The 26,034-nt window shown below is 53.4% G+C and overlaps 1 protein-coding gene across 1 annotated transcript in view; it reads right to left on the reverse strand.

Annotated features, from left to right (window-relative positions):
• MTCL2 (microtubule crosslinking factor 2) overlaps positions 1 to 17,214 on the reverse strand; it is a 65,095-nt gene extending 47,881 nt beyond the window's left edge. The window contains exon 1 of the mRNA XM_063108690.1: positions 16,540 to 17,214. Within this exon, the coding sequence (XP_062964760.1) occupies positions 16,540 to 17,214 (675 nt within the window). The remainder of the gene's footprint in view (positions 1 to 16,539) is intronic.
• Positions 17,215 to 26,034: the final 8,820 nt, after the last annotated feature.

Here is a 26,034-nt window from a genome sequence, read left to right on the forward strand (position 1 = left end):
AGCAGGGAGGTGGGTCCAGGGAACAAAACCAGTCTGCAGGCCCTGGAGAGGGGACCAAAGGGGGAGAGCTCAGGTCCCCAGCCCTCTGAGCCTCCCTTTCCCCAAAGAAAATGAGAATGAAGGGACTGGGAAGTGGGTCTCATATTCTTCACTTCTCATGCTTCCACCACGAGGGAATGTTCATGCTGCTCCCCCTCAGAGGGGCGCTTCAGGCTTCTCTCTCGATACCCTTCCAGGGACGTGGGCTGGGAAGTGGGACTCAGCTGACTCTCAAGCCTGGGAAAGGAACAAACGTGGGGGCCTCTCTTCACACCTGCTCATGCCTGCCTGTTCCAAATGGCCAGCTTGGTCATACGACCACACCCAGAGCACTGTGTGGCTCCCTGTGGGGAAGTGGAAATGGCTTGGGGTTGTTCTGTGCCCCCTGAGACTGGGTGGGTTTAATTCAGGGGCAGGGTTAGGCAGTGGTACCCTCCAGGCCAGTCTGAGCAGTGTGAAAGCTGACCAAGGTTTTCACACCCTTCTCTCTGACCGCTGGGATGACTACTCAGATGGTTCTGAACTCAGGAGAGGAAGACAGAAGTGACAAATATCTGTTTCTCCCACCCCAACAGGTATGTCCCATTCCCACTGTCAGCTAAAGGGTACAGTCCCCATATGACACCACAGACTCTCTCCTGAGGGTGTGTTAAGCAGCACCCCTCAAAGTGGATGGTCCAGCCTGTCAGCTCCCCAGGACTCCATTCCCACCACCATCCTAACATACACACAGACTCACCACCCCACCACCGTGCCAAGTGGACGGAAACAGTGGAAGGGGGAAGTGGGACAGTCAGTGATCACACTAGTTAGAGAAATGAGGAAGTGAGGGGTCCACGCGCCATTTCCGCTGGCGGATTAAGGAAGCACAAAGGAAACAGCACAAAGGAAGTGCAAGCCGGTCGGCTACATCCAGGCTAAGCCAGGGCCAGGTAGCTTGTGTTCAAATCCTAGCCATGTCACTTACCAGCACCTCACTTATTCTCTCTGCAGTTACACTGATAGGACTGGGTGATGGGGAGGATGTGAGGGTCTGAGTGGACCCCAAGCTCAGCATGGGCCTAGGAGAAGTGCAGGGTACACACAAACTCACAGTGACGTTGGGCTACATTAACAGATTTATGACATTTAGATCATGAGAGGTAACATCTCCCGCATAGGACCCCACCCAGAGCACGGGAGTCATTTTTGGGAACCACTTATTTTTTAACTTTTAAATAACTAATTTTTCTGTTTATAAAAGTAAAACACAATCATAGGGACAATTTTGAATATACAGAAAACATAAATCACTCATAATTCCTCCACCTGGTCCTGAATCCTCAAAAGTGTGGTCCCTGCACCAGCGGCATTAGCATTACCGGGGAATTTGCCAGAAATTCTGTCCCAACCCAGACCTACTAAATCAGAAACTCTTGGGATGGGGGTCCCCAAGAGATTCTGATGCAGGGCATTTCCTTCCTGTCTTTTTTCCCTAAAAGAGGAAGAGTCATGTTTCTCAGCATAAGCCCCCAGCCGAGGGCCTGACAAAGAGCAGGGTCTCAATAAGCATCTATTAAATAAGTGAATGAATGAATGATCTTTCTCACATGAGCAGCTGTCTCCCCAGGGCCCATCCTTCACCACAGTCAGTTTTTGACAGTGCAGGATGTTGTATTCATGCCAGCTCCATCTCTCTGTGGTGGCCTTGGGGCGCCCAGGCCTCTCGGGGGCTTGTCCCAGATGCAGGCAGAATGCCGGCCAGCCCCTCCTGGCACAGCCCGCCTGAGAGGGTGAGTTGACAAAGGCAGGCTTGTGGCCCGGGTCTGCTGGGACGTGCGCAGCAGAAGCTGGTGAATGCAGGACATGGGCAGGGGCTGAAGCTTTCAGGGCCTGAGGTGGGGGAAAGAAAGGTTCTGCTGGTGCATGCAGAGGGGACCCAGGAGAGCAGGACCCTGTCCTACTCCAGAGGTTCACAGTCTTCACTGAGCCTAAGAATCTTCTGGGCTCCTCCGTCATGCAGTCCGGACTCCCATCCCAGGAAAGCTCTCCAGTGACTGATCCAACCGGGGAAGCTGGAGGGGTGGGGACCTGCTAAGGGGGGTGGTGGGGAGCACAGGCTTCCCAGATCCTTCCCAGACGGCTCAGTGGCCCTAGAGAGCCTCTCCCACCTCCCAGACCCCCCAAATGTGTGGAAGTAGGGAGGGAGGGGCCAAACGCCCCAGACTCAGTAGGCTCCGTGGCTACAGAATGTTGTCAGACTCCCCCCCAGCATGGGTGGAGAGACCCCACCACACCTCATCCTCCACCGCAGACAGAAAAGGTCACACTACCTGGCAGTGCTCACCTCAGAGCCTGCGGGGCCCCAGCCTCTCAACCCCACAGTCAGAAAGGCTGCCCTAAAGAAGCTGCAAAAGATGCCCAGACCAGGCCCTACCTGCCAGCCCCTCCACGGTCTGGCCAAGTCTGGTCTCTCTCAAGTTGACCTCTCTTCCCCTTGAAGGCTACCCTTGAAGCTTACTCTGATTATTTAACCTGAAATGAAAATGAGGAGTGGGAGGGAGGACGGGGGATAGGAACAGGGCACCCACACTGTTACAGGGGCCACGAACGCTTCTCTTTCTAGAAAATGTGTGTGTGTTTTGCTCTGATCACACAGGTCATACCTGTTTATTAGAGAAAAGCTAAAAAAAAAGCAGATGATGGCTTTTTCATCTCCTCCACTAGTTCCCACTGGCTTCCGCATCAGGTCCACACCCCCCATCCTGGACCCCCAGCCAGCCCCTGGTCTCCTCCCTGCCCTCTAGGTCCAGCTATGCCATGATTTAAAACACGGCCACCACAATTGGGAGGCTCACTAACCACCAGCCTCAGCCCAGACACAGCATGTGCATTACCAACCCTGGGAGGTAGGTGCTGACAACGCTCCTATTCTGCAGATAAGGAAACCAAGGCTCAGAAGCTTCCCAGAGCTGCTCAAGCAAGGGAGGAAGGGAGCTGGATTCCAAACAAGCCGTGTGACCCTGGGCCAGCGCATCATGACTGTGTGTTCTTCTTCCAGGTCTGCTTGGGCTATTCCCTCTGCTAGAATGGCCTTTGCCAGGCTAACTCCTATCTCATCCTTCCAAAACTTTCCCTCCTCCCCAAGTCTGATTCAAATCCCAAACTCTGAAGTCCTGTTTTCATGTCTATCTTCCCCAAAAGCTGGGAGGAAGGGCAGGGGCTGAGTCTCACTCGTGTCTGGTCCCCAGTGTTGCCCAGGGCAGGACGTGGTCAGAGAAGGTTCCCATCACTGTCTACAAGCAGATGAATGAAGGAAAGAGTAAGTGTGGCTTCTGCCCTGCCCAGTCTCTTTCCACAGCCTGGGGTGGTAAGCCCTGCTGACCCCAGCTCCAAGCCAGCTGCAGAGGGGTCAGGGAGAGCCTGGGCAGATCTAGAGGTGGTCTCAGACCCCCATAAAACCCCAGGAGGGTAGGCGGGATCCATCCACCCAGGGAACCGCCTGCTTGCCCACCCCCTCCCTGCCCACAAAATGCATCTTTGCCCACCCCCTGGCGATCCAGGAGGCCAGCCTGCAGGAAGCAGCCTCTCAGAGGCAGAGCTGCTCCCTCAATGGCCTGGTTCCCAGGAACCCTGGGGCAATTGGCCAGGAAGAGTCTCTTGGCCCAGGCTGGGTCAGAGAGCCAAACGTGAGCTCACACTACTGCTAAAAATAGCGAGGCCTTGCACAGCAGCACAGGGCTTCACAGTTTACAAAGACATTCCATCTGAATCATCTCATGGATCCTCACAGAAACCCCCGGGCCAGGCAGTGCACAGTCATCATCCCCATCCTACAGATGAAGAACCCCAGAGAAACACAGGCAAGGTGGGCCATGCCCAAACCCATGCAGGCAAAGGGGACAGACCACCAAGCAGGATTCAGACCACCAACCTCAGGAGCTTTCCTCTGTACCAAAACTTAGAGAGTCCGTGAACTTGGGAAATCATATCTCTATTTTCACTCACCTCTAATGAAAAATTAGCATTTCCTTTTATTCTGGAGTTATGGAACAAACCATGGTTCTATTAATTAACAGTACCTGTGACTCTGCCACCAAAATAAATTACAGATATTTTCATATCATACAACACTTGTGCAGAAACGTCAAAATATTGTTTATACTCATCAGTACTTTGAAATTAAGCAGACCTGTCACCACAGCTTGAGTTAATAAACACACATATTACTATATCATAATTTTAAAATGTATTTTAACAAAAGTATTTCAATATATTTGGTTTCCTTTGTATTTCACTTTAAACACTTAAAAAAAATATTCTGAGAATTATTGTCCGCAGAGAGCTTAAAGGGGCCCATGGCACAAAATAAGATGGAGCCACCTCACCCACAGGGTCTGGGTCGCTTCCTCAGACCTTCGATCTCAACCATCAAGGCATAAAGCTGGAAAAGCAGAGCTCCACTTTCAAACCTCATTTTAAGTGTCCTGAGAGAGTGCTTTCAACAAGGAACCCACACAAAGGGAAGATGATTGATCTTTGCACAATGACGACAGAAGGAGGAAGTTTCGCTTTAGGGCCCAGATGCAGACTCCAGATACATGGGTAGGAAGGGAATGACCTGTAGGAGATGGTGAGCTGTGGGCTGGAGATGAAAGGGACAGAACATGAGGCCCCTCTGCAGAGACACAGCAAGTGGCAATGGCTGGTTTGAACCCAGCAACAGCTCCCAGCTGGCTCTGAGTGCACAGGGAGGGAACCAAGGGGACATGAGGTTCCTGAAGGCAGGAGAGGCCTCTTACCAGCCACCAAGGAAGAAACTTTTCTAGAGCAGGGGTCCCCCAGCTATCTCCCAACCAAGAGTCAGCCCCCAGTGCCCCAGGGAACTCTGAGAGGGGCCCTGCAAAACACATTCTAGAAACCCCTGATATGCCAAGGCTAGATAGGGAGGGCGGAGCTGGTGTCAGCCCACCCAGCTCCCATGGGACTCTGCACCACCCAGGCCATCTTCCACTCTGTACCCATCTCCCACTTCCTTGCCTCTCCACCCCCACCAAGAAGCCTACCTGGCTACCCGGGCACAGCCTTTGTTTGAACACTTAGTGAGTGTGATGGTGGGCCGGACCCATCACCCAGTGGTTGGAGTTAATCCTCACAGTGGCCATTCTGCTCTCCACTCATTTGTTCTCCACTCAGTACAAGGAGTAATTTTTTTAACCACGTTTAAAACGTGGTTAAAACTGTTCAAAACTCTCCCCTGTTTGAAACCCTCCAATGATCTCTGAACCCTGGAAACAGCCCGGATGTCCCTCAGCTGGTGAATGGATTAAGTGTGGTACATCCGTATAATGCAACACTACAACAAAAAGGGGGAACAGCTGATACCTGCAGCAGCGTGGACAGGCTCAAACGCAGAATGCTGAGTGAAGGAAGCCAGACTCAGCAGACTACATATTGTATGCTTCTATTTATATGACATTCTGGAAAAGGTAAGACTATCGGGACAGAAAACAGACCACTGGTTGTCAGGGTCTGAGGCAGAAGGAAGAATTGACCTTAAAGAGGGAAATTTGGGGGTTGATGGAACTGTTCTCTATCTTGATTGTGGTGGCGGTCACAGAACTGGGTGCAATTGAAAACTCATTTTACTGTATGTAAGTTACACCTTAGTACACTTGACCTAAAAACAAACAAACAAAAAGCAAAGTGAAACAAAACTTCCAATGACTTTTCATCACACTCAAAATAAAACCCATATGCTGTCACGGGGAAGCGGCCCCACCTGGCCTGACACTGCCCATTCTCCACCCTCACCTCCCTCCACTCCTCTCATTGGCTTCACTCCAGCCACTTGGGTCCCTCAGCAACCAGGAGACACCTGCGGTCCAGCCTCTAAGCCTTTGCACTTGCCATTCTCTCTGCCTGGATTTCCCTGCCCTGGAGCTCCATGCTGCTGGCTGCTCCTGCCTGAAGTCTCCACTTAAATGTTACCTCCTCCAAGACGCCCTCCATGCTTTCTCCTAGGTCCATAATATCCATCAAAACTTGTTTCTTTCATGGTACATATCACAGGCTTATTTGTTTGCTTGTGGAATGTCAGTCTCTACCTCTGGTATATTATGATATTCAGGAGGGCAGAGCCTAGCCCAGTGCCTGGCGCACACACGAGCAGCTCAATAAATAGCTGCTCAATGAATGAATGGACCCTAAGAGGGAAGGATTACCAGCCCCTTCACTACCCCGCAGAAAACCACTTCCAGTCAGTGCTGCAGTATGTGAATTTAATTCTTTGATCCTGCTAAGCTAATGCCCGTGGAAGCTTCAGACGCTGGTGGTTGAGTCTCAAATTCCAGCCCACCAACACCTAGGCCACAGATTCCAAACTTTGCCCAAATGTATCATCTCCTCCCCAGGTTACAGGGGCCCAACCAGCCAGCCAGTGGGCAGACCGACCCAGGAAGAACGACAGAGCTGAGCTGCGGGGCCCAGAATATTCTTTCTGCTAAACACCAACCACTGCATGAAGAACAGGAGCCTCCGCCTGGCCTGCCCTCTCCCACCCCGCCCTGGCCACCATGGTCCCTCCTTCAGGCCAAGGCCCAGGAAGCCTGCCCATCTGCCACCCTGGCTCTAGGCTGCTTGTCTCCTGCCCTAGCTTAGGTCACTCATCCAGCCCCGGAAGGGCTGACCTGCAGGGTGGGCCAACAGTAGCCACAAGAGCAGCATGCCAGCCCCACCCAAGAGGCCAGGGCAGCCATCTGCTGTCCCTTCTGTCCTTCCCCCAAGGGTCTGTCAAGGCTCCAGATGAGATCATTGAACTTGGACACCAAGGAGGGGTCCACAAACAGCTCCACAAAGCTCCCTTCCCTCCCAGTTGAAATGTAAACCCTTTGGGCACAGCAGCAGGGGGAGGAGACCCACAGATTCTATCCCTTCACGCACAAGGACACGAAAGCCTAGAGAGGGATGGGAGACAATGCCATAGTCCCCCAGAGGGTCCAGAGCTGAGTAGGGAGGGACTCTGAGCTCCTGCCTCCCAGTCCAGAGCTCAATCCAGCTTAGCTTCCTTGGGTAGAAGCTGGGCTCTAGTTTTGGAGTCAGGGTCAAGGATCCTGGAGAAGGAAGACCAGGACACTCAGCCAGGTGTTGCTGTGCCACACAATGTCCCTGCTCCAGCTGCAGAGAGGCTGCCTGGCCCTGGAGACCCACCAGATCCCACTTCTCCAGTCAGGAATAATGAAGGAATGCAAGGGTCTTGGACCCACCTCTCCAATACCCTAAATAACAGGTAAGTTGCTCCCTGAGCGCCCCTCCAACCCCATGCCAGGCACATGCCAGGCAGTACACGTTCTTGCTGTAGCTGAGCACCCCCAACGCTGAGGAACCTGAAGTCAGAGGTCAAGTATGCTGCCCAAGATCACACGCTAAGTGGCACAGCCAGAATTCAGATCCAGTTTGAGCTCTGTATACTGGACTAGACAGTCCCTGTATTGTAGTGAGACAATAATGAAAGTAATAATACCTAACATTTACAAGGGATTTTAGCGTGTGCCAGACAGCAGACTGAAACTGAATAGCCATTATCTCTTCTTGCTCAGTGACGATCCTTTAGAGGCAGGTGCTATTACTATCTTATCCCCAATTTACAGATGAGCAAATGGAGTCTCAGGAAGATGAAGGCCCACAGCTAGGCAGTCAGGAGTGAGCCTCCCAGATCTGGCACAGCTCTGCACACGAGACTGCAGAGATCACTGTCACCAAGGCCACACCTGGCTTGTCACTGCCCCATTCAAGGCCTCACGCAGCAAAGCAGCAGAGCAGGGGACATTTGCAGCCCCTGCTATCAGGGGAGGGGGGAACTGACAGCAGGGAGCGCCTGACAGTGTCTCTCCCATCCTTTCCGTGTGAACAGGAAGGAAGGCAGCATTTGGATCTGGATATGTTTAAAACATCCCCCAAATGACCTCTGGGATGCAGCCAAATCTCTAACCTCTAATTGGGAGAGAGCAGGGATCTGGGATCTACAGGCATGAAAAGTGTTTCCTGAGAATGTCGAGAAAGCAGCTCAGGGCCACACAGCCTGAAGCTCTGGAACATCCCAGTATTTCACACTCTTGAGCCTTTGCTCTTGCCATTCCCTCACCTGGCATCCTGCAAAGAGCACCACAGACCCAAGTCCTTCTTCTGCCTCTTGCCACTTACAGGCTGTGTGACCTCTGGCAAGCCCCTTAACCTCTCTGGGACTGAGTTTATGCCTGTGTAAAAGGAAGGGGTTAAGTACCCTGGAAGTCCCTGCCCTCAAGCAGAACAAGGTGTTGGGGGAGGGGGACCTGATGTGAAACCTGTAATTAACCAATTAACAATCTAATCACTGTTGCAGTAAATGCCCCAAAGGAGCCTACAGGAAGCTCTTAGGTGTCTAACACAGGAGTCTGGAGCAGCCCTGAGAAGTTGTTGCTGGAGCTGAATGCACCAAGGTAGAGGAGATCAAACGCAGGTGCAAAGGCCCTGGTGGGAAGAGCGCAGGGGCAGAGATTTGGGGGGGCATCCCATGCTGGGAGACCAGGTGGAGCAGAGTGGGTGAGGCTGCAGGAGGCTGAACCACACAGGCCGTGCTGCCAATGGGGCAGGGTGGGGAGAGGCTGGTGCAATTGACCAGGGCACAGAAGATCCAAAGCAGGCCTGGGGCAAAACCAAGGTAAAGAAATTTAGCCGATTCAGCCAAGCTGGGGGACCCCCAAACTTTTCTTTTCTGGAGGCTGAGCTTCTCTTTGTGGCTCAGTCGATGGGAAATTATTCACCTCAGTCTCACAACGAGAGACCCCAAAGGCGAGACCCCAAAGGCAGCCGTCCATCAACAAAGGAGTATTACCAGGTTACTGTGTCTGAGGCACTGGCTTTGGCCATTCAGGGAAGAGTGACGTGGGAGGGGAAAGGGGGACCACACAGGGAGAGACATGCTTGGGAGTGCCCACAATGCAATTCAGCTCCACGCATACCTTCCAGACCACTGCCCCATTCCAAGACCCACAGAGGCACACCCAGGGCCAGGCACAGCCCCTGCCTTCCAGGACCCAGGGCTCCAGGAGTCAGACCAGAGCCTGATGAGAATAAATGCTGCAGGCTGAGAGCTGTTGAGCCCTTACTGGAAGCCAGGCCCTAGCGAAGCTCCTTACACGCATGCATTCTCTTATTTACGCCTCACAGCAACCCTGTGGGGCAAGCATGACCAATATCTCCATTTTACAGATGGGGAGACTGGAAAGCTCTGAAGGGAAAAGGCACAGCCAGGATTCAAGCCCGGGTCTGGTTGGCTCTAGACCATAGTCCTCTTAACCACCTTGGGCCCCAGAGAAGGGAAGGACTGGCCTGCAGCTGCCTCATCTTCCGACCCCTTGCAACTCCCCAGCACAGCCAGCACTGTCCACTGAGGATGCAGACGCAGTGCTGACCCAGGGCCTCCAGTAAATGTCAGGGTCAGCCTGGCCCAGGACACCCCACTCTCTGGCTCTTACCCTACCTCAGCTCCAACTTCCCTCTGGCACCAAAGGAGAATGAACATGACCACCAATGAGGTTATGCACGTGGTATCTGGACAAATGACCTTGGTAAAACCTTGGTTGCCGGTCAGTCCCTTGCCTCAAACTTAGCCAAGCCCTTCCCCTGGGGGACTCCCTCTGCCCTAGAGGCTACACAGGACATGAAGCTCCCTCCCTTCTTCTGTGCCCAGGAGGGTGCTTGCTGGGTGTGCCTTATATGAGATCTCTAATCCTCCTAAGTGCTCTGCAAGAATTAAATTCCCATTTTACAGGTGGGAAGACTGAGACTTGATAAGGGGACTTGCACAGGGAGATCACACACAGGGAGAGGTGACAAAGTGAGGTTTGGCCCCAGACCTGACCCCAAAGGTTGAGTTTGCCCATGAGACCACATAACCTTTCTTCCCTCCCTCCCTGAGCCCCTGGAATAGGCAGGGCTTTGTGCCCAGTACTACAGACACATGGAAAGTGGGCATTCCCAGCCTTGCTACAAGTCCGCATGGCCCCCTCCCAGCACCGGGTTCACAGTGCCTGGGCTTGGCATTCAGTGCCCTTCCCAAGCAGGTCCGACTCTCCTTTCCAGACTCTCTCCAGCCCCAGCCCCCACCCACCGTTCCCTCCCACTCTTCTGTTTCTAATCTGCAACTCACCTCCAGATCCTAATCACTGCATTTCATTCAATTACACACACATATTTATTGAGCTCCTACAATGCGGCAGGCACTGTTCTAGGAGTTTGGCACAGAGGCAGCCATTCAAGGCTACCTCTTCAGCTCTAATGTCTCCTCCTCCAGGAAGCCCGCCAAGCCTCCCCTCTGAGTGCCCACTACTCCTCTGGTCTCCTCAACCCCTGGCCTCCTTCATCATTTCCCAGCCAGAACTGGGCACCCTTTACAAATGGGAGTGGCATGGCCCTGCACAGCCCCGAGCAAAGGAAGAGGGGGAGGAGAGAAGGGAGATACAGCAAGCAGGAAATTCCGAGGAGATTAGAAGGGAGTTGCCCCGGGCAGTGTTCTCCTGTGGGCAGGACTGACAAGTGGTGCATTTCACTCAGCCCCACTGGGCCCAGGCCCAAGTGCTGGGCATCAGGAGCCTGGGGGCCTTGGATGCAGCATCTCCTGACTTGGAGACCTGCCAGCCCCCATCCACCCATGCCTCTAGCACTCCCAGATCCAGAAGTTTACAAAATCAAGCCAGTACCCTCATATCCATAAAGTTACAAAATCAAGCCCCTGGCCATACTGCCGTTTCCAGCAGCCCTGTGGAAGGAAGCCTCATGGAAGAGCTGACAAAAGTCAGAGTTTGTACACATTAGCTCCAGGGAGACACGGGCCAGGATTTCCTGTGTTTGTGTGTGGGTGAAAGGTTACAGCGTGTGTGTGTGTGTGTGTGTGTGTGTGTGTGTGTGTGTGTGTGTGTGTGTGTTCGCAAGTGTGCATGTGTCTGGGTACCGTGTGTGTGTTCGCAAGAGTGCATGTGTCTGGGTACCCTGGATCATGAGTCTCTGGCTCCTGTTGGCAAACACTATATGTGCCTGACATTTGTGTGCTCTGGGCTGGGCTGGCGTCTCGGTTTACGTGCACCTGATTGCGTGTCATATCTGCGTGTGAATATCTTCACAGGTTTGTGAGTGCACCTGCATGTATGAGTACTTGTGACATGTCTGAGGGTGTTTCTAGGCTGCCGGTCTCTGGGACACGTACAAGTGTATCTGGGGGTGTGAGATGTATATATGAGGGTGTGTTTCTGAGCTTGGGGGTCTCCTAGAGGGTGTGAGTCTGTTTTGTGTCTCGCTGGTAGCATGTGGGTGTGATGAGACAGGAGGTCATGGATCTGTATGGGTTTGTGTACTTCTCTCAGTGTGTGTCCTCTCTTACATGTCTGGAGGCATGCTTCTGAAAGCATACAACATTGCCGTGTCACTGGACATGTATGTGAGATGTGTGTGAGTGAGTGGGTCTCTGAGCTCGAGCTATGCATGTGTGTACGTGTGTTTGTGTATGAAAGAGAGAGTGTGCCCAGGGACACAGCCACAGCCCCTCTGCGAGCAATGCTGGCAGCTCCGAGTGCTTCGTGGTCCCTGTGGTCCCCCTAGGCCTCAGCAGCTGCAGCCTCACATTTTCCATCTCGAAGGAGCCTCCCCATTCACCCCCCAACAGGCACGTGGCTGAGGATTCTTAAAAACCCAGGTCTCAGGGAAGCCTCTTCCAGGCCACCTCTCAGCTACCACAGTGAGGTTGGGACTCAGGGCAGGGACCAGCCAGGAGGTGTGCTGACCATAACAATCACCCCTCTCCCTTCCCTCTTCGGCTCCCAGGAGCTGAGAAGAGAGGAGCTACATATGGTAGTCTATTGTATGGCCACTGGGTCCAGACACCTAGCACAAGGCCTGGTACCCAGAGAGCACTCAGAAAATATGTGCTGAATAAATGAATGCATACCTGCAGGAGCAGGTAAGGGAAGGGCGATGACTGGGACAGGCACTAGCATTTACTGTGAGCTCCACTTGCATCCTCACTCTGAAAGGGTCCCTACAACCCTGGGGCAGGCCTGCTTATCCCCCATTTTACAGAAGAAACGGCCATGCACACATGCACATTTCACCAACTCCCGCCTGCAGGCTCCAGGGTCCCAGCATGTTTTATTTGCCACTTGTCCCCTACAAGTCTTAGCCTAAAGCTTGGCCCACGACAGGATTCCTCTCACCAACCTGTGTCCCAGACTAGACACACTGTTAGCAAGCAAAAGCTCACTGCTCTGGTCCTGCTGCAGAAAGAAAAGGACCCAGAGTTAGAGCAACTCGGGTTGGAATCCTGGCTGCATAACTTAGAGCCTCCATTTATCCATCTGTATAATGGCAACTGGGGATCGATTAAGTGCTTATTCTGGGCTACGCTTCAAACACTCACATCTAGAACCTCCAAGGAGGTGGGGAGGCCTGGCTTTCCAGAGCCCACACGCATAACACAGCATGTGATCACACCTTCCTGTCCTCCCTGGAGCTGCTACTGATTTATTACATTCTAAAACTAAGGAAATCCACCCTCCTGGTTTCTCCCAGTTCCTCCAAGAATGAAGACATAGACATCCTGTCTGCTCACAGGCTAAGAATAATAACAATTCCCCATGAGGTGTGGGATTTCACTACTTGCAAAATGTTTTGTCTATTCATATCTATCTGATTCCGAAAAACAGTCCTATGAGATTGTCCAGGCAGGTTCCATCATCTTCGTTATACAGATGAGAAAAAAGCAGCTCAGAGAGGCTAAGTGACTTGCCTTGGCCACATAGTAAATGGTAGAATCAGGTCTCAAAGCTAGGTCTTTGGGGTCCAACTCCCAGATTCTTCCGTCCACACCCTGGGGGCTCCCAGTATGTCCTCACCACATGGTACATGGGTAATGATAAGTGGTGATGGGGAGCTAGAAGACCACCAAGGCTTTGAAGGTCAAACACAGTACACGTATCTGCTCTGCAAATAAAGCTGCGTCTTAGAATCCTGGAACCTCAGCAGTTAATAACCTTCAGACTTCTTTGGCTAGAAGGGACCCAAGGTCAGGCAGCTCACCTGTAGCTTCCTCATAAATCACCCCCGAACCCTCCTCGAGCATTCACAATCACCAACATTTTGGACAGTTTACAAGCTATTTTCTACAGACCCTACGTCTTTATCCAAGTATGAGAGGTCATCTAGCCTCTTTTTGAATAATAATAATTTTGGGGGGGCAGCTGGTGGGTACAGGGATCGAACCCTGGACCTTGGTGTTATCAGCACCACACTAACTCACTGAGCAAACCAGCCAGCTCCCTCTCTTTGAATAATTTCATTAACAGCAACCTCACTACCTTCTCTGTAGAAGCTCCTTCCAGCTTCTCATCCCCATTTACCATTTCTTCTCTTGGGCCCCAGAGTAGGCCTCAACAGATGGGACTGGGGAATCCTTCCCTAGTTAACAATTTCCAGTGCCACTCACCAGCTGGAAGGCGAGCCTAAACAGGGCCACCCACTGGACTCGGTGGGACTCCCTCAACCCAAGCAGCCTGCCTGCTGGGGACCCGCTGGGGATTTGGAGCCCTTTTCCTTGTTACTCAGTTTCTGCATCTTAGAAGCAAAGTGGCCCAGAGGGGTGGGAAACACGTCAAGAGTTTAACATACTCTTACTCCAAGTGCTGGCTGCCTAGAGACCAGGCTCTGGGACTTGAAGCAAGTCCCTTCCCTGCCCTGACCACAGTTTACCCATCTGCAGGATGAACAAAACACCTCCTGTAATACACCAATGTTTACAGTCCACATTCACAGTCTCTAGATTTTCACCCTGCCTCTGACATTGGCAGCTGGGGTAAACAAACCTCCAGAGAAGTTAAGGGACTGGCCCAAGTTTACACAGCAGGAATTGGCGTGCTCTGGCCCTGCTCACCTCTCTTATACAATCTTCTCCTCTGGCTTAGGCACTATTCTTGAACTCAAAAAGCTTTTTCCAATTCCCCTTAACCTGGAATGTTCTTACTCCAGCTCCCTACTGAGTTGACTTCATGTCACCCTGCAGCTCTCAGCGTCCCTGAGCACCCCAGCCCTCACTTCCATGAGTTCTTGGCACAGTGCACCCTTCTTCACCCTTATCATAATCCGTACTGTGATTTATTTTATGACTACTGTTTACTCCCGGTTTCCCCGAAAGCTCCATGAAAACAGACACTGTGCACTCTTGTTCACAGTTGCATCCTCAGATCTGCACTAGTGCACAGACGGCTCTAAATAAATAGTTGGTAAATGAATGAATGAGGGGCCAGGAAAAAAGAGACCAGCCTGCTTAAAATGGGGAGGAGGACTTATTCTGCCCACACAGAATCCACTAGAGAACATGACGGGTACACATGGAAATGTGTCCCACACACTTGAGAATGACAGTGATCACAGCTTCCATCACCTGAGGTTTACTGCATGCCAGGCGCTCTAGCAGCATTTGCATGCATTATCTCACTTAATACTTAAAGTTGAAAGGTGTGTTACTGTCCCATTTTTACAACTGAGAAAACTGAGGTCCAGAGACGTTACATAACTTGCCCAAGATCACAGAGTCAGGAGGCTACAGACCCCAGATCCAACAGGGGCCTGAAGCTTGCACATGAAGGCTGCACCACTAAATGAATGGTGGAAATCGAGGCTCAGCTCTGGCCCAAGCAGTGGGATGTCCCCAGCTGGGCCACAGCTCCTGTGAGACCCTAGCCTCCTGGGACTATTTTCCAATCTAAACAGTCATGGGTGGCTCAAATGGACTTCAGGAAAGAGCCTGATGACTTCTTAGGATGGAGAGGAGCCCTCGGGGGTGGGCGCATGAGGGGACCCTGAAGCAAAGCATTGTCACCCATCCTCCCTTGCCAGGGTGAGCAGTGAGGCCAGGAGGCAGGGGTGTGAACTCAGGGTCTGGGGTTAGTGAAGCTGAGGCAGCGAGGACTGGAAGCAGCTCAATGCATCGCGAGGGCAAGACCAAAAGGCCCTCTTTCTGGCTGGTCATTTCCCTCCTCCTACCCACCATCCACTGGCCCTCTCCTTACCACTGGCTTCTGAAGACTACAAGAGCTGAGTGAACTCCCAATTGCCGATAATGAATGAGGTCTTTGGGAAGACTCACCCTCCCATTTAACAGATGAGGAAACTGAGGCTTGGATTGGGGAAAGGTTAGAGGTGGAAGGGGTAGATTATCCCGATTCAGACAGACCTTGTCCTATTCTACAAGTATTTACTGAATACATACTGAATAGCAGATCCTGGGAGAAAATGGGGAGAGAGAGACATGGTTGAGCAAGACCCCAACACTCTAATGAGCAAGAACCCCATTTGGCCAGAAGAGCCACAATGAAAAGCAAAGTGCTTCGGGCAGACACAAATCAGCACAGCACTGTGAACTCCGTGGCTCTCTGCCAGGGATACTCCGGGGATTGTGCCAGGCCATCAACTGACAAGAGGAGGCTACATTTCAGCCTCTTCCAAAACTGTACCCAGCCGTGGCCAGGGACAGCCCACAAAGCTTCCAGCCTCCCAGGCCAAAGTCAATATATGAGTGCTGGGCTGTCCCTAAAGCTGCCACAGTGCCAGGTAGTGGGTGGACGGAGCCTGGCCTGCACTCAGTAGGTGCTCATGTCCACTAAAAGGGCAAAGGCAATGCCTGCTCTCCCAGGGAGGCTCTCCGGTCCCCACACGCCCAGAGGGGCTGCCCTTTTCAGGCGGACAGCTTCCCTCCTCTCACTGGGAACAGGGGAAAAACATGGCACTGGCCATAAGCCAACGGGACTGCTCTGTGTACAAGGCCTGCCCCAGCAAGGGCAGAAGACGATGTCCTGGGATTTAGGAAGCTGCCTCTGAACCAGTTCTCAGTTCTCCCACGACATCATCCTCCCAGGCTGTGGGACCGTTAGAACGGGCGGAAGTGGACGCCAGCCAAGGGGATGTTCCCAGATGTCATGCTTTCAAACTGGACCCACCCTGAAAGGCAGGCGGGGACAGGCCTGTGCCCAGGAAAGCCCTGGGTAAAGACTCAGGATGGTATTACGGTCTGTCCTGGGCAGGGGATGGCCACAGGTCTCCCCAGCAGCAGTGCACACCAATGCCTGTCCGAGACAGGAGAGCCACCAAAGGTATGGCCTCTGGCCTGGGGGCGGGGGTTTCGAGTAGCTGCAAGTTCCCCACCCCCAGCAATGCACCTAAGCATCCTCCAAAGCAGTCTTCTCAAGCCCCCTCTCCCCAAATCAGGGCCCTTTGGCTAGTCTCAACCAAGTTCCTCCTCAGGAGAGGGCTTCCCAAACAAAGTTGGAGGAGAAATGTAAGGGAGCCCTAGATTGACCTCAGGGTAGTCGCCGGAGCGTTCGGGCCCCTTTTTCCAGCTTACTCAGTGGAAAAGTGGGCCGGCTGGTGCCTCAGGCCCGCGGGGCTGTGACAGCCGGCGCCTCCCGCGGCCCCCCTCTCCCCCATCAGCGCCCCTACCTTCAGATAGTCGTTCTCGGAACGCAGCTCCTCCAGCTCGCGCACTAAGCCGCCGGGGCCGCAGTCCAGCATCTCCTCGGTGAGGTCGGAGAAGGCGAGCGAGGCACTGAGCGGCAGGCGGCTGCTGCCCACCGACGACGCGGCCATCGACGGCTCATCCGGGGAGGCGGGCGGCCGCGGAGGCTGCGGCGCGGACGGCGCGGGCTGGGACGGCTGCCCGCTGCGGGCCCCCGCCGGGCCCCCGGCCGCCGACTCGGCATCGCTGCTCAGCCCCAGCTCCAGGCCCAGCAGGCGCGCCTCCTCCGACGCGCAGTCCGACACCTCCGAGCTGCTGTCGGTGAGGCTGGGCGGCGGTGGCGGTGGTCGCGGCCCGGCACCCGGGCGCGGGCGGCCCTTGGCGCGGACCCCGGTGCGGACTCCGGCCACCCGCGCCCCGGCGCCCCGCGCCCCGGGCGCCACAGCGCGCCCCTTCTTGTCGGGCCGTGCCGAGGACGCGGCGCTGCAGGCGGCAGCGGCGCCCGGGCCTGGGCCGCGTCGGCCCTTGGCCAGCGACCAGCCGGCCACGTCCTTGGGCCGGGCCGGCGACGGCGCGCGGTGGCTCTTCTTCCTCTCCGGGACGGGCGCGGGCGGGGGGCCGCAGCCCCGGGCCGGAGGCTCGCCCGCCGGCGCCTCCATCGCGGCCTCACTCGGCCTCAGCGAGCCGCGTGCATGGCCCGGGCCCGCCCGGCCTCGGCGTCCCTGGGATGGGTCCCGGCGCGGCTCCGGCCGCTCGGGCTGCGGCCCCGCTCGGCCCACCTCAGCCTCGGGCTCGCGCTCCGGCCCCGACTCCCGCCGCACGGTCTCTCTGCTGCCCTGAGCTCGGAGAAAGCGGCCCGATCGCCTCCAGGCGCCCCGGCTTCGGCTCCGGCTCCGCCCGGCGCCCGCCCCTTCGGCCTCGCCGCGCCCCCGGAGCGCGCCCGGGCCTCCGCTGCCGGCACGCCGATCGCTCCCTCGGGCTCCGAGTCCGGCTGCAGCCCGGGCCCCGGCTCCGCCCGGCGCGGCCCGCCCCCCGCGCAGCCCCGCCAGCTCCCCGCCCCGCAGCCTCGGCTCGGGGGCGCGCGGCTCCGCGAACAAAAGGCGGACGCGGCGGGAGCGGCAGGGAGGGACGCAGCCAGGGAGCGAAGGAGGGATCTGCGAGGCAACAGCGACCCCCTCGAGGGTCAGGCGGGCCCGGGCAGCCACGGCCCGGGCTCCCTCCGCCGCCGCTCCGCCGCCGCCCCCTCCACCACGGGCCTGGGGAACGCGCCCGGCGGAGGCGCCCCTGAGCCCAGCGCCCGGGTAAGGGCCGCGTGGGCGGCGGGAAGCGGAGGTCCCAGGCAGAGGCCGGGCGGACCTCAGGACGCAGGAGCCAGCATCCATGCACACTCCGGGCACCGCGCCCCTAGCCCTGTGCCGAGCGTGCGCGAGCTCCGCCCCCCTCTGCTTTGCAAAGCGGGACCAATGATCCCATGGTACAGATGCGTAAAACTGAAGCCTTGGTGTGGGGGGCACGCGGGCACGCGGTTAGCTCGTGGTCAATGGTAGAGCCGGGCTGGAACTCAAACCTCACACCTCCAGGGCGTATCGGGCTCCTTCTGCCTCAGCTTCCCTCCCGCTGGCGTAGGGACCGTGGAGCCCTCGACCAGCTGTAATGCCAGGCGTACTCCCCCACCCCACCTCGGTTTCAGGCTCTGCACGGCTAAAACGGAGGCAACCCATTACAAGGTGTCAGACCAGCGGATGCTTTGGGAGGAGGAGGGGCTGGCAGGGGCTGGGGACCCTTGCCCTGGCCCCATGTCTCCCCGAGGAGCAGTTCCCGACGACCCTGGAGCCCGCGGCTCTGTTGGGCATGGTGTCTTTTTCCTCCCGGACTGTTTCCACAGCTCCTGGCAGTGTTGCTGATATTCCCATGTGTCACACTTTCCCCGTCCCCGTCCCCCCTGCCCCCCCCCCCCCCCCCGCCGTCTAAGGTACCTCGCCGCTATTCTCCATCCCTGAGCCACTGCACGGCAGAGCCAGATTAAGTCCTTTGGCTGCCGCACGGGCGGGTGCTTGTGTTCGGGTGGCTCCTCCTTGCCACACCCAGAGAGCGGGGCTGTGTTTACCCCTCTGCGGCCTCTTCCTCCCCCTATTCCTTTCTGTCACTCCTTTTCCTCATTTACTCCCCTCCTCTTTTTCCTCCTCTCCTTCCTCCTGCCCATTTTCTCCTTCCTCCTCCTCCTCCTCTCCGTCCCCTTCCTTCACCTCTTCACCAGCCCTTGACACACAGCTGGCACCAGGTCCACTTCTTTATCTGTCCCACCTCCCCCACACACAGTGAATACATTCGTGGGGTGTCCCCCTCACTGGAGGCAGGACTTCATCCGGATCCAGGTGTGAGAGTGCTCCTCCAGGTGCCCTCCTCCCGCCCCATGGAGCCAGGGTAAGGATCAGGGTGCCTCAGCAGGTCCTTGGCAAGCACTTCTTCTGGAGCATTCCCATTCCCTCCTGGCAAGACATCAGTCCCCCACCCCCACTGTCCACTCACCCTGTTTGCACAGGCACCAGGTAAGACAGTGAGGAACACGGTGGTGGGCTTGTCAGTTCCTGACCTCATGGAGCGCACAGAATAGGGGGAGATGGACCACAAAGAATTCGTCACAGAGTGGCATGGCATGGCATGGGGGCAAGGGTGCTGGGCAATGATGTGAGAGCCCTAAGCTATTGATCTAAGGCAGGCCTTCCCCCTTTCTGGGCCTGAGTCCTCACCTGGTCTGGTCTGATGTAACACATAACAGGGTCCTTCCAGCTCTGATGCCCCTGGTTCTTGCAGGCTGGTTCTGGTCTGGAGAGAAATGCAGTGTAGCTCTTGCAATTGTTTCCCCTGTCTGGGCTTCAGTTTCTCTCCCTCTGCAGAATGTGGGCTTGGAGGTGTGGGATGGTGTGAATTCACACAGGGACATACACGGCCAAGCCACTCATGACACACCCTTGTCCACACTGGTCTCGCCACCTGGACCTGGGCCTGAGCCTGTCCTCTTTGGGGCCCAACATTTATGGCTGAACAGGGGGCTGGCAGTCTTTCCTGCTCTGAGTTTCTTTGGATTTGGGGAACTAAGAATCTACATTATAGCCCCAGGGGAGCCTCAAGACAACAAGGCCCTTGTGGGCAGGGGCGCAGGGATTGGGTGGGGCCAAGGTAAGGGCTCTGGACTTGGAGTCAATTCAGACCAGGGATACAACGAAGGAGTCCAGAACTGGCTACATGCAGGCAGGAAGATGTCTGTCCTCAGCCACCAGCAAGCCCCGCGGTTATCTGACCCATGCGTACTCACTATATGCCAGGCTCTGCACTCTGATCCTTCAGTAAAGGATCTCAGAAAGGTTAGGATACCTCTTGTGGCTGATTGTGTTTTCCAAAGACAGGCACACCAATATATATCTCATCCCAATTGCTCTTATTACAGTATGACATTGGCAGTCCCTCCAATTGAGCAGCAGGGTCTGTGTTCCCTCCTCTTGAACCTCCTTTTTGACTGCCCAAGCAATAGAGTACGGCAGAAGAGATACTCTGTGACTTCTAAGTTTAGGCATAAAAGGCAATAATGGCTTCTGCCCTGCTCTTGCTTCTCTGTCTCTCTCTCCCAGGCCACTCACTCTTGGAATCCAGCCACCATGTTAGGATGAAGCCCAGGCCTCATGGAGAGGCCATGTGAAGGTGTTCCAGCCAGCAACACCAGACTCAGCTCCGGTCCCCACTATCCACCAGACACGTGAGTGAGCCTTCAGATGATTCAGTCCCTAGCCTCAGAGCTGCACCAGCTGACAAGGGGAGCAGAAATGAGCCATCTCACCAAACCTGCCCAAACTGCAAAATAAATGTTGTTTTAAGCCACTAAGTTATGGGGTCATTTGTTACAAAGCTACGGGTAAATGGGACGCATGACAAAGGTCATACAGCTTGAAGTGGCAGAGGTGGGATTGATTTGAACCCAGGGCCACCCAATTCCAGAGCCTATTGTGCTGCACTATTGGGCTGCAAACTGTCCAGCTCAGGCACATGGTGTGTGCTGTATAAAGCTCTATTCAGGAAGGAATGTAGGGCTGGGCAGTTAGCTCACTTGGTTAGAGCACAGCCTTATAACACCAAGGTCATGGGTTTGGATCCCTGTAGTAGCCTGCCGCCAAAAAAGAAAGAAATCTATGGGACCAGGTGAGGTTACTTAGGGAGAGGGTCTATAGAGGGAAGAAAAGAGCTGATCTAGAACCAGGATTAAGAATTCCTGGTTTTAGAAAGTGGGTAAAAGAGGAGAAACCAGCCACAAAAGACAAGAGAGGAAGTGGCTGGTGAGGTAGGAGGGAAACCAAGACAAAATGTTGTTGGGAAGCCAAGGCAGTAGTGTATGTAAACAAGGAGGAGGCACCCCTCTGTCCAGCTGCAGAGAAGCTGCAAGAAGCTGAGGGCCGAGAAGTGCCCCCTGCACAGGGCAACACGGAGGCTGCTAGGGACCTTGACGAGAGCAGGGGTGGTGGGGACAGAAGGGATGGGATTGAGGAGTGAACAGGAGGTAGAGGCAGAGTGGAGAGAGAAGAGAAATGGAGCAGTTGTGGAGGGCACCATGAGGAGGGGGTCAACAGGGAGGGGCAATCGAGGGCAGGAGAGAGGGACAGATCCAGGGGTGGGGACTGGCTTTGGCTTCTGTTTTCTCAGTGAAGAATGAAGTCACTAGCTGCTAGTGAGGAGGACGGAGACCATACCTAACTGTGATCGATCTCACCGAAGGGAAATCAGACTTCCTGGGATGTGGGAGGGAGTATGTCACCCGTGGAGTTCAAAGTGAAGGCAGTGAGCCCAGCGAACGCCAGATGTGTTTCCTTCTGGTCATTTTCTCTTTGACGTTTTCAAGTTTATTTTGCATAGCTACAATCATACTGCATATACAATTTTAGATCCTCCTGTTTTCACTTAACAGGGAAGCAAAAGCATTTCCCCATATGCTTATAAACTCTTTGCAAACCTCACTTTTCATACTTAGAAATAGTCTACTGAGTGGACAGTCCATGGGTCACCTGACCTGTCCCCCTCATGATGGACACACATGGTCTCCTGGAAATGACCACTGCAGTTCTGGAAGAGGCGATGTGAGGCTGGCGGGAAAAAAGAAGACAAGCTCTGGTGCTGGAATTCCATCATGGAAACTTTCTAGGGTCCTGTTATAGGGCAACTGGTATTCCATACTGAAGTTACATGCTGAGTTTTCCTGTACGTGAGGACAAAGAATGGGACAGCAAGGCAAACCTCACTGGCTCCTCAAAGTGCCTGACGGTTCAGGTATTGCGCCTAGGGGAAAAGGTGGTGGGAGAAAGGCAGGAAGCACCAGGCATGTGACTCCTGAGCTGTTTTTAGCTTAAACACATATTGCAACAGCCGTGTTTGAGGTGGCAACAGAGCCCTTCACCTATCTGTTTTCCCCACAATACAAGTCCTTTTGGCATCCCACACTTCCTGGAGGGAGCATTGCCCCCCGATACCTGCCCATGGGAATGGTATCTGGGGATCCAAGTCCTCTCCACCAAGACCAGCAGGACAGGGTCTCTTTTAGCTAGGTAAAGATGGAGTAAGCCACCCATGAGATAGTAGGTTCACTCGCCCAACAGAAGCTGGGTGACCATTTGGAGTGCATATTTTCCAGCAACTTTCTGCCCTGAGTGAAGGCCACTTGCTCTGGGACTGGCTGAAGCCCCTTCCAGCTTTTTTTTTTTAAATAAAAAGATGACCAGTAAGGGGATCTTAACCCTTGGTGTTGTCAGCACCATGCTCTCCCAAGTGAGCTAACTGGCCATCCCTACATAGGGATCCAAACCCATGGCCTTGGTGTTATCAGCACCACACTCTTCCAAGTGAGCCATGGGCCGGCCCAGAAGCCCCTTCCAGCTTTGAGGCTGAATAACTCAACAACACAGCAGTCATCGAGGTCCTACTGTGAGCCGGAGACAGAGATGTAAGTCCCAGTGATAGAATACCTACTGTGTACCAAACATTGGGCTTCTTGTGCACACCTTCACCTAATGTCCCAACAGGCCAGTGAGGAAAGCCCTTGTCCCATCTGGGAGAGGAGAAACCAGCCAGGGCAGAGCCTCCCAGTCCTGGGATTCCCTGGTAGCATGGGGTGATTGACGAGCAACCCCACAGCATTGCTGTTTCCTGTAGCATTTGCATATAATAGATTTTAACCTCAAGGGAGGGGTCTTGAATGGTGGGCTTCAGGCACCAGGGGGTTCCTGTGGTGAGAAGCTCCAGATAAGAGCCACAGAGGCAGGAGGCCAGTATCCCCCATCCCTTGGGGCTGTTGGGGGCAGAGCTGGGGACCAGAGAGGTGACAAGGTCTTATTTGTATGTATTTGTGGGATTTGAGTTTCTGATGTACGATAATCACTTCACTGCCAGGACCACCCAGCTGGAACTGGAGCAAGCTCAGGGCTAGTGCCTGCTGCCTCTAAACTGGTATAAGAGCCAGGCAGGAGGGCCTGAAGCCAGGGCTGGGACAGAGGTGCCAGCCAGCTGCTGGGGGGCCAGCAGCTAAGGCTGCTTCGTGCATACAGACTACGAGGTGGGCAGGGTCGGTTCTGGATGGGGCACCCTCTCTGGGGCATCAGGGAGACGTACTAAAGAAACCCTCACTGGATAGGCTGGAGGAGGTTACCAGAGGCCCAGGAGCTTGGCACGGTGAGTACATTTTTCCATGGTTCCCTCCTTTCCCTTCCCCACTGAACTCCTCACCCTGAGCGTGACCGAGTGACTGCTTGTCCCAGGGGTGTCCAGGTGGAGGCTGAGTGGCCACTTGTCAGGGATTTGAGCCCTGGATCTCTCAAAGAGGCAGTGTGGGGGGATGGTAATAACCGCCATCGTTTATCCAGCACTCACCAAACACCAGGCGCTGTGGATTATCTCACGAAATTGAGGAAATGGAGGATGGAGGCCTGGTTTAGCATCCTAGCTTGTCAGGCATTATCTTCACTTACTCTTACAGCAGCCATATGAGGTAGATGTTAGTATTTTACAGAGGAGGAGACTGAAGCATACAAATGTTAAGTAACTTTCCCAAGCTTGCACAGCAAAATAAGTGGCAAAACCAGGATGTGAACTCCCTGACACCAGAGCCTGGGCTCCTAACCACTGTGCTCCACTGTAGTGTGACTGGTGAGTTCCTTATCCCCCCCCCGCTTTTTAAAATGTTTTTTCGTGTGTGTGTGTGTGTGTGTGTGTGTGTGTGTGTGTGTGTGTGTGTGTGTGTATGTGTGTGTGTGTGTGTGTTTAAAATTTCATTTATTTTTCTGCAGCTGTCTGGTATGAGGATCTGAACCTGGGACCTTGGGATTATAAGGCTGCACTCTCACCAGATGAGCTAACCAGCCAGCCCTCCTTCTCCTTTCTGTGCAGCAGTCTCCTTGTCTGTAGTTTGAGGGCGTTAAGGCTTGATGATCAGAAAGATATTACCCTGAGGGCTGGCTGGTTAGTTCAGTATGTGCCGTATAAAGCTTTACTACAACATCTTAGAATGTAAAAAAATAATATTAACAAATAAATGATTTTTTTTTAAATAAGAAGGAATGTAGAGCTGGCCTTTCGTTAGAGTGGGGTATTATAACACTAATATCAAGGGTTCTGATCCCTACACTGGCCAGCCACCAAAACAAACAAACAACAAAAAAAACCCCCACAGATATTACCCTGAGATTCCCTAAAGTTATCTGGACTGGGTTGAAACACCTGGGAGATCTTGCTGGAAACACTTACCGGGAAACTTTGACTCAGCATTCCACTTTTGAAATTTATCATAAAGGATACAATCAAATTTATAAACACGGTTCATTACAGTTTTGCTTATAATCACAGAAAATTAGAAGTAAACAAAATGTCCAACAGTAGGGGAATAAATTAAGCACATCCTATGATGAAATAATATGCAGCCATTCCAAATCATGTGTTCAAAGGATGCTGAATGCCCCTTCTTTCATCTTTTGCTGCCTCTGAGCAACATTTGGTGTGTAGAAGCCTTTTTATATATGTTGGAGAGGCTCTTTTTCAGCACCTCTTTAAAAAGAAAACATATTTATTTTATTCTAATTGATTCATATCATACATTGTGTTCCAAATAGGAGAGAATCACATTTCTTGGAGTATTTGATTGATGGAAATCCAAACATAAAAGCATTAAACAAAGTAAACTTAAAAAAAAAAGCATAGAGGGCCGGCCCGTGGCTCATTCGGGAGAGTGTGATGCTGATAGCACCGAGGCCGCGGGTTCAGATCCTGTATAGGGATGGCCGGTGTACTCACTGGTTGAGCGTGGTGCGGACCACACCAAGCCAAGGGTTGCGATCCCCTTACCGGTCAAAAAAAAAAAAAAAAAAAAAAAGCATAGGACAACAAGTTGGCATGAGAACAAAGCAATCTAATCAGTTTTTGCATATTTCCATCATAACATTTTTTGAATGAAGAAATAGTGACATTACAAAAGGTGTGACCTCAGTAAATTGTTTGTATTTATAAGTTTTGTTTAATTTTTTAAAGGAATAAAATAAATAGCAAATATTTTGGCTTCATTTTGTCATAACTCTTATTAGAGGAACAACATTGTGCTAATATGTAAAGGAAGTTATAATGAAAAAAACAACCACAAAGGATGCTGAGTGTCATTGGAAAATTCTCATTCGTTGCTAAGTGGAAAAAGCACTTTGTAAATGGTATGATCCCTTTACAAATATGTGTATATATATGTCTATATAAAATAAATATAAAAGACTGGAAAAAATATCCAGGGATTGAGAATTTATCTCTGAGAGATGGAATTAAAAATATTTTTGAATACTTCTTTATTCTTTTCCAAATTTCCCAAATTTTCTACAATAACTATGTATTACGTTTTTAGAAAAAAAATTTCTAAACATCTGTCCTTTTGGTTTAGGCATGCCCCCTTCAAGCTTCTGCTATAGTTTACTCACCAGCTTTGAGAGGGAACTGAATCACAGGCTGTCAGTCCTGTGAGGGTCTCTGAGGCGATCTGGTCCAACATGTTACATGTGGGGAAACTGAGGCCCAGGGGTACAAAGGGGCTTATCCTCTGGAACCAGAGGCCTCAGACCCCAGCTTGGGCCTTCGGCATCTGCCCAAAGGGCCACAGTCCCCAGGCCAGGCTGCCAGAAGGGCAAGGGGGGTGGAAGGGAATCACAACTAGAATTTGCTGTGTGGCTAACGCGTGTTAGCTGCTAGCTGCAAGTGAGGCCTTGAATGCCCGAGTTGCTCACAGACCCACCCAGTGGCCATTCGGCCTGGGAGTGAAGGTGAGAGGGAGCAAAGAGCAGCTGCGTGGGTGTGGAGCCAGCTGGGTGTGCCCCAGGTCTCTCCCTGTCATCTTAGGCCTTGCCTATCAGCGCTTCTTCCACTGGCCAGGCTGAGGACTCCATCGCTGCCCACGGCTGAGCTGGGACAGGAAA

The sequence above is a fragment of the Cynocephalus volans genome, chromosome 1 (assembly GCF_027409185.1).
Source record: "Cynocephalus volans isolate mCynVol1 chromosome 1, mCynVol1.pri, whole genome shotgun sequence".
NCBI classification, from domain to species: Eukaryota; Metazoa; Chordata; class Mammalia; order Dermoptera; family Cynocephalidae; genus Cynocephalus; species Cynocephalus volans.